Genomic DNA, 13,628 nt, shown 5'->3' on the forward strand with positions numbered 1-13,628 from the left:
ACTCACTGACTCTATTTTGAATAGTGCGTGCATTTATAGAACATAGAACATTACAGCGCAGTACAGGCCCTTCAGCCCTTGATGTTGCCTTTGGTGTCTTTAGAATCATAGAAATCATTGAATTCCTACAGTGCAAAAAGGGACCATCGGCCCATTGAGTCTGCACCGACAACAATCCCACCTAGGCCTTTTCCCCGTAACTCCACATATTTACCCCGCTAATCCCACTAACCTATGCATCTCAGGACACTAAGGGGCAATTTGGATGGCCAAAGCATCTGACCTGCACATTTTTGGACTGTGGCAGAAAACCAGAGCACTCAGAGGAAACCCAAGCAGACATGGGGAGAATGTGCAAACAGAACAGTAGGTAGGTTAGAGGGATTAGTGGGTGAATAGGTAGGGATATGGTGGTAGGGTGTGGGTGGGATTGTGGTCAGTGCAGACTTAATGGGCTGAATGGCCTCCTTCTGCACTGTTGGGTTTCTATGATTTCTATGAACAGTGACCCAAGCCGGGTCCATGGCGCTTTGAGGCAGCAGTGTTAACCCACTGTGCCACCATGCCATCCGAGTATCCCTGAACCCAGATATTTAGGTGCAAGCTCCAAAGGCCTGTATCGCGGTACGTTGCCTGCCCGGTGCCAGGGACAGGGACATCTCTGACTGGCTTAAAAGCATATTGGAGTGGGAGGGGGACATCCTTTGTGGCTGTTGCTGATACACATACACAGGACATAAGGAATTTGGGAGAATCCTAGTCCATACTGTGATTTACTCACTCTCTGCAGACACTCCAGAATGTTCTGATACATCTGATAAATCTGCTTCGCAACTTTGATTTTAGTATCCATCTTCTCAATTTTATTCTCAATCTGACGAATTATCTATAAATAAACAAATAGATTTTTGATGCTTCTTGTACAGTTTGTACGTGAGAACAAGGAGCAACTGGAAGGTTGAAAAGTGGCCTGGAATGTTGGCAAGCCAGACTCCCAGGTAGCAGCATGGCGGATAGAAAGATTTGGAGAGGTTACCCAACTGGCCACTTCTGTAATCATGTTCTGAATAATTCTTGTTCAGCGAGGATTTTAAGGATTATGCAACCAGATGGGTAGATGGAGTTAAAATACAAATCAGCCAAAATCTTTTTAAACAACAGAACAGATTTGAGAGTCTGAGTGGACTATTCATATTGTGATGATACTAGTGCAATTGGTACAATATATTTGTTTAAGGAGACTGTTTATAGATCGAGCTCTATTCTGCAGGCAGTCGGTGTGTCTGGAAAACATTTAGCTCAGATGCTGGGAGAGCAGGATAATTATTCATTTTAGCCGTGCAGTGTTTACACAGGATAGAGCTAATGGATATTTGTTTACAGATTAAGATTTCCCCTGGGGCCTTTGATTAGGTTGTCTGACAAAATCACGATATTGTGGTTAATGGGGGGAGTTAGATCTGTGGGGAAAAAAAAACAGCTTTTCAGTTCTGCCTAAGGTTTGTATGAAGACAGAGTTCCATAAACTGCTCTGAAACACATTTTTATTCTGAAAGGCTTCAAGTCTAGACTCATTATAGCAAGTATATGTATGGGTGCTAACTGTATTTAAAGTGGCATTTAAGTCTGTAACAGGAATGTTGCCTACTTGGAATTCAAGCAGTAATAAGTTTGAAATTAAAATTGTTTCCTTTCATTTTAAAATATTGTTCAACTATTAGTAATTAAGTTACTTCATTCTTTAACTTTCATTTCCACAAAGATAGATAGTCAAATGTGAATGTTATTTTGTAGACATTGCAAACCTTACCTGTTTGTGCTAACTGAACATCATTAAACAGCTACAGCTGGTAGATTGCGATACCGGCTTTTTCTCGGGAGTCCTGCTGAGACAGCCGTGACTGCCCAAGTAACTTCAATGGAGAAGCTGCTGAAGCCACTGGAGAGATTGTGAATCGTGACAGTACCGATGCCTGCATCGTGATTGAAGCTGCCAGACAGGATTCGAGTCCTGGTTGAAGCCGGGGGGGGTGCATCCTGGCTGGAAGTGGAAGTGTTGCGAGTCCTAACTGATACCAGTGTTTGCATCGTGACTGGTGCTGAGAATCATAATGTATAGATACCCACTTGTATTTGTGTTCAATGAGAAGCCTGGTAAACCACTGTTAGGGGCCAGATTTCTCCCAAAAGCTTTTGAAATAAATCCTATCGTATTTTGACTCAATAACAGTCTCAGAGGTGTCTTTTACCTAGAACAACATGGACAATTGTTGGCCCCAAGGAATGTGAGAACAAAAGTTATTTGGGAGTTCCCAATACTGCCAAAGAGAAGAGAGACGCTAAGATTCCTGGGCATGAATAGTTTTTTACAGAATATTTGTGCCAAAGTTTAGCAGTGTAGTTGCTCCACTAACTGAACTGCTGAAAAATCACAGCAAATTTCAGTGGACACCTGAGTGTCAGAAAGCAGTGACAGTCTGAAAACTGTGTTAACCACTGCACCAGTGTTGATGACACAGATTTGTGCAAAACCATTCAAAGTGGCCACTGGTGCGAGTGGTGTGGGCGTTGGTGCAGTACTGTTACAAGAAGATGACGAGAGGATAGAAAGACCTATTGGTTAATTTTCCAGAAAATTAAATATTCATCAAAAGAAATATTCAATCATTGAGAAAGAAATGTTATGTTTGGTATTGACATTGCAAATTTTAATATTTATGTTGCCAGCAATTCATCAGAGACGATTGTTTACACTGACAATAATTCATTGAAGTTTCTGGAGAAGTTGAAAGATAAAAATGCAAGCCTGTTCAGATGGAGTCTATTGTTACAGCCATTTCATTTGAAGATTATACATGTGGCAGGAAAAGAGAACATGATTCCAGAAGCTTTGTCAAAATTTTGATGTGAAAGGATGAGGGAACGTTGGGAAAGACGACTGAAGTGGACTATAATACTGGTAAATTTGCATGCAGAGATATAATCAAGTATATACCTTAAACACTACTAATGGTGTGGGAAAAGCTAAAGACTTTTGAAAAATGAAGCCATCTTTTCATATTATTGGTTCATTTTTAAGAGGGAGGTGTGATGATACTAGTGCAATAGATACTGATGTATATATTATGTTTGTTTAAGTGGAATGTTTAAAGATTCAGTTTTATTCTGCAAGCAGCTGGATTGTCTGGAAAACATTTAGCTCAGATGCTGAGAAAGCAGAATAATTACTGATTTTAGCCATGCAGTGATTATGCATGATACAGCTAATGGACTTTGAGGTTTTGATTAAGCTGATTGAGACAGACAGAGGGTTAGTCAGATGGAGACACAGACTGAGGGTCAGTCACAAGCAGATACAAACTGACTGAGGATCACTCACACAGAAATACAGGCTGAGTGAGGGTTGATCATATGAAAACACAGACTGAGTGAGGGTCAGTCACATGGCGACAGACTTAGTGAGGCTCTGAGTGAGGGTCAGTCACAAGGGAATACAGATGTTGTGAGGGTCAGCCAAATGGAGACACAGACTGAGTGAGGGTCCGTCATACGGGACATAGACTCGCTTCTCTATGTCTCGAAGACGGAGGCAGTGACAAAATATTGCAAGTGTTGGCAGGTTTAAAATTGGATAAATCTCCAGGAGGGTGCGAGGGTAGGTGACGCTACGAGGTCTAAAGTTAAGGATAGGGTACAGGTAAGGGAAGAGGCCAAGGATGTCCCAATTGGTGGCGTTACGGCAAATAGAGTCCAGGTGAAGGCTGGGATGAAAGCGCTTTATCTGAATGCACGAAGCATTCGGAATAAAGTGGATGAGCTGGTGGCGCAGATCGACACAAATGGATACGATCTGGTGGCCATTACAGAGACGTGGCTGCAAGGTGACAGGGACTGGGAGATGAATGTACAGGGCTATCAAGTGTTTAGGAAGGATAGGCAGGAGGAAAGAGGGGGTGGCGTAGCTCTGCTGATTAAGGATAGTATCAAGGTGGTAGCAAGGGATGATATCGGAGCCAAAGAGCAGAACGTGGAATCGTTGTGGGTGGAGATTAGGAACAGCAAAGGGAGGAAGACGCTGGTGGGTGTCGTCTATAGGCCCCCGAATAATGATCTGGAGGTGGGGCGGGCTGTTAACACGCAAATAAGTGCGGCGTGCAGGAATGGGACGGCAGTAGTTATGGGAGATTTCAATCTGCATATTGATTGGTCGACCCATGTTGGACGAGGTGGGCTCGAGGAGGAGTTCTTGGAACGCTGCCGGGATAATTTCCTTGAACAGTGTGTGTTGGAGCCGACGAGGGAGCGAGCTATCTTGGATCTGGTGCTATGTAATGAGGCGGGTAGAATTAGGGACCTTGCGGTGAAGGATCCTCTTGGAGAGAGTGATCATTGTATGGTGGAGTTTCTGGTGCAGATGGAGGAGGAGAAAGTGGGTTCCCGGACACGCGTCCTTTGTTTGAACAGAGGGGAGTATGGTAGGATGAGAGAAGAATTGGCGAATGTGGACTGGGGGAGTGCGTTGGAAGGTAGGTCTGCTGAGGAGCAGTGGAGGATCTTTAAGGAGATCTTTCTTGGTGCTCAGCAGAAATTTATTCCGATGGTTAAAAAGGACAGTAGGAAGAGAGGTAATAAGCCGTGGATAACGAAGGAGGTGAAGGAAAGTGTTAAATTAAAAGCGGAGGAATTTAGAGTAGCTAAGAGCAGTGGGCGAGAAGAGGATTGGGAAAGGTTTAAATGTCAACAAAGATTGACAAAGAAGTTGATAAAGGAGGGTAGGAGAAGCTATGAGGCTGGGCTAGCACTTAATATAAAAAAGGATAGCAAGAGTTTTTATAAATATATAAAAAGGAAGAGGCTGGCTAGGGTGAACGTTGGTCCTTTAGAGGATGAGAAAGGGGAGCTAGTGGTAGGGGATGGGGATATGGCTAAGGTCTTGAATAACTTTTTTGTTTCTGTCTTCACGGAGGAGGACGTGAATAATTTGCCGGGTGTTAGAGATGGAAAGGTGGTAGGAATGGAGGGTCTTAATGACATTACTGTTACTAGAGAGGTGGTGCTCGACAGACTGGAGGGGCTGATTGTGGACAAGTCCCCAGGACCGGATGGAATGCATCCGAGGGTTCTGAAAGAAATGGCGGAGGTTATAGTGGATGCCTTGGTGGTTATTTTCCAGACGTCGCTGGATTCCGGGGAAGTGCCGGAAGATTGGAAAACGGCTAATGTTACGCCGTTGTTTAAGAAGGGTGCCAGGCAAAAGGCGGGGAATTATAGGCCGGTTAGTTTAACGTCTGTGGTAGGTAAAATGTTAGAATCCGTCATTAAGGAGGAAATTGCGAGGCATCTTGAAGGGAATTGCTTGATAGGGCGGACGCAACACGGTTTCATTAAAGGGAAGTCGTGTCTGACAAATTTACTGGAGTTCTATGAGGATGTGTCTAGGGCAGTGGATAGAGGAGAGCCGGTGGATGTGGTCTTTCTGGATTTTCAGAAGGCGTTTGACAAGGTACCTCACAAGAGGTTATTGCAGAAGGTCAGGGGACATGGAGTTGGGGGTAGGGTGTTAGCGTGGATAGAGGATTGGTTGTCAAATAGGAGGCAGAGAGTGGGGGTCAATGGGTGCTATTCGGATTGGCGGTTGGTGACTAGTGGGGTGCCCCAGGGGTCGGTGCTGGGGCCTCAGCTATTTACCATTTATATAGATGATCTGGAGGAGGGAACCGAGTGCAGGGTGTCGAAATTTGCTGATGACACCAAGATTGGGGGAAAGGCAAATTGTGCGGAGGGTGTGGAGAGTCTGCAGAAGGATCTAGATAGGCTGGGCGAATGGGCCAGGAAATGGCAAATGGAATTTAATGTTGGCAAGTGCGAGGTGGTCCACTTTGGTAGGAAGAATGGTAGGAAGGACTATTACTTACGTGGCGAAAAACTGCAGCAGGCGACGGTGCAGAGGGACCTCGGGGTCCTTGTGCATGAGTCGCAAAAACCCAGCTTGCAGGTGCAGCAGGTGGTCAGGAAGGCGAATGGGATGCTGGCCTTCATAGCGAGGGGGATTGAATATAAAAGTAGGGAGGTCTTGCTGCAGCTGTATAGGGCATTGGTGAGGCCGCAGCTGGAGTACTGTGTGCAGTTTTGGGCGCCGCACCTGCGCAAGGATATTTTGGCCCTGGAGGGAGTGCAGAGGAGGTTTACTAGGCTGATACCGGAGTTGAGGGGGTTGAGCTATGAGGAGAGGCTGAATAAACTAGGCTTGTACTCGTTAGAGTTTAGAAGAATGAGGGGAGATCTCATTGAGACGTATAAGATGATGAATGGGATGGATAGGATAGAGGTGGAGAGACTCTTCCCGCTCAGAAAGGACAGTAGGACTAGGGGGCACAGCCTCAAGATAAAGGGGAGGCGGTTTAGAACGGAGTTGAGGAGGAACTTCTTCACTCAAAGGGTGGTGAATCTCTGGAATTCTCTGCCCGTTGAAGTGGTGGAGGCTGCCTCGCTAAATATTTTTAAGAAGCGGGTTGATGGGTTCTTGATAAGAGAGGGGATTAAGGGTTATGGGGAGAGGGCGGGAAAGTGGAACTGAGCCACAACAGATCAGCCATGATCTTATTGAATGGCGGGGCAGGCTCGAAGGGCTAGATGGCCTACTCCTGCTCCTATTTCTTATGTTCTTATGTTCTTATGGATGTATTTTATCCCAATCTGCTGTGGGAGGAAGGGAGGAGATTGTAGAGGCTCCGATCCAAATTTTTAATTCCTCTCTGGTCACTGGGGAGATGCCCGAGGACTGGAGAACAGCTAATATGATTCCACTATTTAAGAAGGGTTGTAGAGATAAGCCAGGGAACCACACGCCAGTGAGTCTCACATAGGTGCTGGGGAAACTTAGAGAAACTTTTGAATGGAGCATAACTCCACTTGGAGAGGCAAGGCTTGATCAGGGATCGTGAGCATGGGTTCATCAGGGGGAGGTCATGTGTAACAAATTTGATGTAATTTTTTGCAGTGACCAGCTGTGTAAAGACAGTGTGGCTGATGTAGTTTATATGGATTTCAGCAAAGCCTTTGACAAGGCCCAACATGGAAGTCTTATAAAAAAGGCAAATGCACATAGAAAGAGGATAATTTGGTGAAGTGGATTCAAAATTGGCTCAGTTATAAGACAGATAATAATGACAGAAGGTTGCTTTAGTTACTGAAAGCCAGTGTCTAGTGGTGTGCCACGGGGATCTGTGCTGGGTCCCCTATTATTCATGATTTACATAAACAATATGTTGGTGGCAGGATTAGTAAGTTTGCAGATGACACAAATATTGGCTGCATAGTTAACAGTGAAGTTGAGTGTCTTGGCTACAAGAAAATATAGACGGGGTGGTCAAATGGGCAGATATGTGGCACATGGAATTTAACCCTGAAAAGTGTGAGGTCACACACTTTAGGAGGAGTAATTTGACAAGGAAGTATTTAATGAACAGCGCGACAGTAGGAATTTTTGAGGAACAAAGAGACTTTGGTGTGTTTGTCCATAGATCTCTAAAGACGGAAGGGCATGTTAGTGGGGTGAAAAAGGATATGGTGCACTTACCTTTAACAATCAAGGCATCGAAAGCAGGGAAGTCATGTTGGAGTTGTATAGAGCTTTGGTGAGGCCACAGCTGGAGTACTGGATGCAGTTCTGGTCACCACATTGTAGGAAGGATGTGAATGCACTGGAAGAGGTGCAGAGGAAATTCATCAGATGTTCCCTGGAATGGAGCATTTAAGTTGTGAAGAGAGGTTGGGATAGACTCGGATAAAAGCAAATTACTGCAGATGCTGGAATCTGACAAAGGGTCATCTGGACTCAACACCAGCTCTTTTCTCTCTTTAAAGATGTTGCCAGACTTGCTGGGATTTTCCAGCATTTTCTCTTTTGGATAGACTTGGGTTGTTTTCATTGGATCAGAGAAGACTCAGGAGTGACCTGGTTGAGGTGCACAAGAGTATGAGGGGCATGGACAGAGTGGTGGGATTAGGTAAATAGGTTAGGCGGTTCTCACGTGCCGGTGAAGATTCGAAGGGCCTCTTCTGCACTCTGTGATCCAGTATGGAGAACATCATCAAGGTATATGACAATTCATGGCAGCCCCTGCAGCAAACTCTCCATTGTCCTCTAGAAAATTGCACATGCTGACGACATGCCTAAAGACAGACACATGTACTGCATCGAACTTTTACGTGTGTTTATTGTGACATTACCTTGTCTTGTTCAAGTTGCTGATATCCATGATTCATATCCAGCTTTGTATAAGATTGACCTCCAGCCAGCTTTGCACACAGGTCTTCAATCTTTGGGACTGGATATCCATCCAACTTGGCAGCATGATTAACCGTTAGCTTGTAATCACCACAAATGTGGACAGTCTTGTCCGGTTTCAATACAGGAACTATATTGCTCCCTGTTCCAAGAACTGAACTGAACTGAACTGGTTAATGCCCAGTCCTTACAATCACGTTAATTCAGTATCTATTTTTTCTTGCAAAGCATATGTTACTAGTCTCACCCTGAAGAATCAAGGGGTTGCCTCTGGGTCCACATTGATCTTTGCTTGTAGGCCTTTTATTTTGGTTAATTCATCATCAAAGATGCTCTCGTATTTCATCATCATTTCGAGCAGTCCTGCTTTTGCACTTGGAAAATCTCAGCCCAATTTATTTAATTGGCTACTCAGAAGACTTGACTTAACTCTGTACCTCTGCCTTAAGTGGCCTCTCCTATGACAAAACAACACTCAGCCTCCTCGTATCGGCGGGATTCAGGGGAGTTGTTACCTTAACATTCCGCTTCAAACTTGGTGACTGATTGCCTCTTCTAAATCTTCTTGTATTATTTGTGGTTGCACTCATTTCCCATCTTGCAGCTACTACTTTGGTTTTGGTGCCACTGTTGACTGCAAGTTCCCACTCTAACTGGTGAGCAGTCCCATTTTGTGTGCTCTGTAACTCTCTGTGCACCTTTCCATTGTCCATTACCCATTTAAAATTTATATTGACCTGTGTATGTCATCCCCATTGAATCACTTTGTTATCGACCATCACTAGAGAGGTAGTGCTCGATAGACTAGCGGGACTGATGGTGGACAAGTCCCCAGGACCGGATGGAATGCACCCCAGGGTTCTGAAGGAAATGGCAGAGGTGATAGTGGATGCCTTAGTGATTATTTTCCAAACCTCACTGGATTCCGGGGAAGTGCTGGAAGATTGGAAAACGGCTAATGTTACGCCGCTGTTTAAAAAGGGTAGCAGGCAAAAGGCAGGAAATTATAGACCGGTTAGTTTAACGTCTGTTGTAGGAAAAATGCTTGAATCCGTCATCAAAGGAGAGATAGCGAGGCACCTTGAGAAAAATTGTTTGATAGAGCAGACGCAGCACGGATTCGTTAAGGGGAAGTTGTGTCTGACGAATTTATTGGAATTCTATGAGGATGTGTCTAGTGCAGTGGATGGAAGGGAACCGGTGGATGTGGTGTTTCTCGATTTTCAGAAGGCGTTTGATAAGGTGCCGCACAAAAGGTTGTTATAGAAGGTTAGGGGGCATGGAGTTGGGGGTAAGGTGTTAGCGTGGATAGAGGATTGGCTGTCAAATGGGAGGCAGAGAGTAGGTGTCAATGGGTGCTATTCGGATTGGCAGTTGGTGACTAGTAGAGTGCCCCAGGGATCGGTGCTGGGGCCTCAGCTATTTACCATTTATATAGTTTCTCTGGAGGAGGGAGCTGAGTGTAGGGTGTCGAAATTTGCTGATGACACAAAGATAAGTGGAAAAGCAAATTGTGCGGAGGGTGTAGAAAGTCTGCAGAGGGATCTAGATAGGCTAAGTGAGTGGGCGAGGACCTGGCAGATGGAATACAATGTTGGCAAGTGTGAAGTTATCCACTTTGGCAGCAATAATAGTAGGAGGGACTACTATTTAAAGGGCGAAAAGCTGCAGCATGCTACGGTGCAGAGGGACCTGGGGGTCCTTGTGCATGAGTCGCAAAAACCCAGCCTACAGGTGCAACAGGTGATCAGGAAGGAAAATGGGATGCTGGCCTTCATAGTGAGGCGGGTTGAATATAAAAGTAGGGAGGTCTTGCTGCAACTGTACAGGGCACTGGTGAGGCCACAGCTGGAGTACTGTGTGCAGTTTTGGTTGCCACACTTGCGCAAGGCTATTTTGGCCTTGGAGGGAGTGCAGAGGAGGTTCACTAGGCTGATACCGGAGCTGAGGGGGTTGAACTATGAAGAGAGGCTGAATATACTGGACTTGTACTCGTTGGAGTTTAGAAGGATGAGGGGGGATCTTATAGAGACGTATAAGATGATGAAGGGGATGGATAGGGTAGAGGTTGAGAGGTTCTTCTCGCTCAGAAAGGACAGTAGGACTAGAGGGCACAGCCTCAAGATAAGGGGGGGCAGTTTAGAACGGAATTGAGGAGGAACTTCTTCACTCAAAGGGTGTGAATCTCTGGAATTCTCTGCCCGTTGAAGTGGTGGAGGCTACCTCACTAAATATATTTAAGTCACGGGTAGATAGGTTTCTGATAGGCAAGGGGATTAAGGGTTATGGGGAGAAAGCAGGAAAGTGGAACTGAGCCACTTCAGATCAACCATGATCTTATTGAATGCGGGGCAGGCTCGAGGGACTAGATGGCCTACTCCTGCTCCTACTTCTTATGATCTTATGTTCTTAGATTAATCTGTCTCCATAATAAATCACTAATTAGAAACAAAGACTGGAGTATTGGAATTTTGGAGCCACCTTGAGTGATACAAGTTGGAATCATTTCACCTGGGAATTATTAAATTATTGTCGACAAATGTAAAGTTGCTCATTCACCAATTTGGGAAAACACAACTCATTTACTTACAGGTTACAATTATATAGAGGGTTGCAGCCTTGTGGCTGCAATCAGCTCCTGCGTGACCCCATGGTCACGAGGTGATCTGCCACCCTGTTCCCTAGCTGGTTCCCAGACCATGTGATCCTCATTCGGGGGCTAATTGATCCTTCAAGGGACGATCACCACTCTCTCTCACACTGCAGCACATTTTTGCCACAATTGGAAAGTCAACAAATTCTGCTTTACACAATATCTGATCTTTTTATGACAATGTTTGGAAAGAATTGCTTTGAGGATTTTTGATCACAGTGAGCATTGTGAAAAGGTGTGGTGTTAGTGCACCTTTAAGAGATTTTTTTTAAAAACATGATTTCCCCGGCTCTCAGCAGTGGTTTCTTAGCTCACAGCTTCAGGGTGTCATTGTTGCTGGCTTGACTAGAAATATTCTTTTATTGCTACTGAGATGGGTTAAATGGGGTTGTTTGTGTTTACTCAGGATCCTGCATTGTTTGGAGGGCAGTCATGCATTTTTGGACAGTTTTTTTTTCCATTTTCAGTTTGGAGCTGCAGGTTTGAGTTTTAGAAGGGACAGCAAGTAAAGAACAAAGAAAATTACACCACAGGAACAGGCCCTTCAGGCCTCCAAGCCTGCACCGGCCATGCTGCCCAACTGAACTAAAACCCCCTACCCTTCCAGAGACTATATCCTTCTGTTCCCATCCTATTCATGGATTTGTCAAGACGCCCCTTAAAAGTCACTACCGTATCCGTTTCCACTCCCTCCCCCAGCAACAAGTTCCAGGCACCCAAAACCCTCTGCGTAAAAAAATCTGCCTCGTACATCTCCTTCAAACCTTGCCCCTTGCGTCTTAAACCTATACCCCCTAGTAATTGACTCTTCCACCCTGGGAAAAAGCTTCTGACTATCCACTCTGTCCATGTCTCTCATAATCTTGTAGACTTCTATCAGATTGCCCCTCAATCTCCATTGCTCCAGTGAGAACAAACCAAGTTTCTCCAACCTCTCCTCATAGCTAATGCCCTCCATACCAGACAACATCCTGGTAAATCTTTTCTGTACCCTCTCCAAGGCCTCCACATCCTTCTGGTAGTGTGGTGACCAGAATTGAACACTATATTCCAAGTGCGGCCTAACTAAGATTCTATAAAGCTACAACGTGACTTGCCAATTTTTAAACTTAATGCCCCAGCTGAAGAAGGCAAGCATGCCGTATGCCTTCTTGACTACCTTCTCCATCTGCCACTTTCAATGACCTGTGTACCTGTACACCCAGATCCCTTTGCCTATTGATACTCTCAAGGGTTCTGCCATTTACTGTATATTTCCCATCTGTATTAGACCTTCCAAAATGCGTTACCTCACATTTGTTCGGATTAAACTCCATCTGCCATCTCTCCACCCAAGTCTCCAACTGATCTATATCCTGCTGTATCCTCTGATGGTCCTCATCGCTATCCGCAAATCCACCAACCTTTGTGTCGTCCGCAAATTTACTAATCAAACGAGTTACATTTCCCTCCAAATCATTCATATATATTAAACAGCAAAGGTCCCAGCACTGATTGCTGAGAGATGCCACTTGTCACAGCCCTCCATTAGAAACACACTCTTCTACTGCTATCCTGTGTCTTCTTTTGACCGAGCCAGTTTTGTATCCACCTTGCCAGCTCACCTCTGATCCCATGTAACTTCACCTTCTGCACCAGTCTGCTGGACCTTACTGAAGTCCATGTGGACACCATCCACTGCCCTACCCTCACCAGTCATCTTTGTCACTTCCTCGAAAGACCCGATCAAGCTCGTGAGACACGACCTCCCCTTCACAAAACCATGTTGCCTCTCACTAATACTTCCAAGTGGGAATAAATCCTACCTTGAAGAATCTTCTCCAATAATTTCCCTACCATTGATGTAAGGCTCACTGGCCTGCAATTACCTGGATTATTCTTGCTGCCCTTCTTAAACAAAGGAATAAAATTGGCTATTCTTCAATCCTCTGGGATCTCCCCTGTCCCTAACACTGATGTAGGGCTCACCGGCCTGTAATTACCTGGATTATTCTTGCTACCGTTCTTAAACAAAGGAACAACATTGGCTATTCTCCAATCTGCTGGGACCTCCCTGTAGCCAGTGAGGATATAAAGATTTCTCTGAAGGTCCCAGCAATTTCCTTCCTTGCCTCTCTCAGTATTCTGGGGCATATCCCATCAGGCCCTGGAGACTTGTTTACCTTAATGTTTCTCAAGAACCCCAATACCTCTCCTAAAATGTGTTCTCCCTCTCTTCCTGTTGTTTTGGAAATTCTGTTGTTTTCCTGAACGGGGAAAAATCTGCTGTTGTTGGGGGCTCGACCAGAATCTCTCTGGTGTTGGGGAAGCTTTTTTATCTTCAAACTGTGTGGAGTGAATCCAGAGAATTGCAGACTTCAACCAAACGACTCAATTTCCATTGTCACGTAAGCAGTAGACTTTGCTGTATTGAACCTGTTTAAAGGGATTTTTCTACGGATTTGTTTTAATTGGAATACATTAGATATCTTTGTTAAAGGTTATATATTATTGTGGTTGTTTTGTTTCTTGTTTTAACTGATAGAAGTTATTGCTAATTTTCTTTCCATACATGTTAACTATGTTCTTAAATAAACTTTGTTTATAAAAGCTCCCTAGTGGGTCTTTTGAATCACACCTGAAGTGGAACATTTTATGCTTATCCTAGCCAAATTCAAGAGGCAAAACTTATGATTCAGGCGGGCT

At 44.7% G+C, this 13,628-nt stretch overlaps 1 protein-coding gene across 1 annotated transcript in view; it reads right to left on the bottom strand.

The window, feature by feature from the left end:
- LOC145358354 (coiled-coil domain-containing protein 183-like) overlaps positions 1-13,628 on the bottom strand; it is a 95,222-nt gene that overhangs the window by 64,625 nt on the left and 16,969 nt on the right. The window contains exon 5 of the mRNA XM_080212311.1: positions 782-886. Within this exon, the coding sequence (XP_080068437.1) occupies positions 782-886 (105 nt within the window). The remainder of the gene's footprint in view (positions 1-781; positions 887-13,628) is intronic.

The sequence above is a fragment of the Carcharhinus amblyrhynchos genome, chromosome 25 (genome assembly GCF_965287045.1).
Source record: "Carcharhinus amblyrhynchos chromosome 25, sCarAmb.v2.hapA, whole genome shotgun sequence".
NCBI lineage: Eukaryota > Metazoa > Chordata > Chondrichthyes > Carcharhiniformes > Carcharhinidae > Carcharhinus > Carcharhinus amblyrhynchos.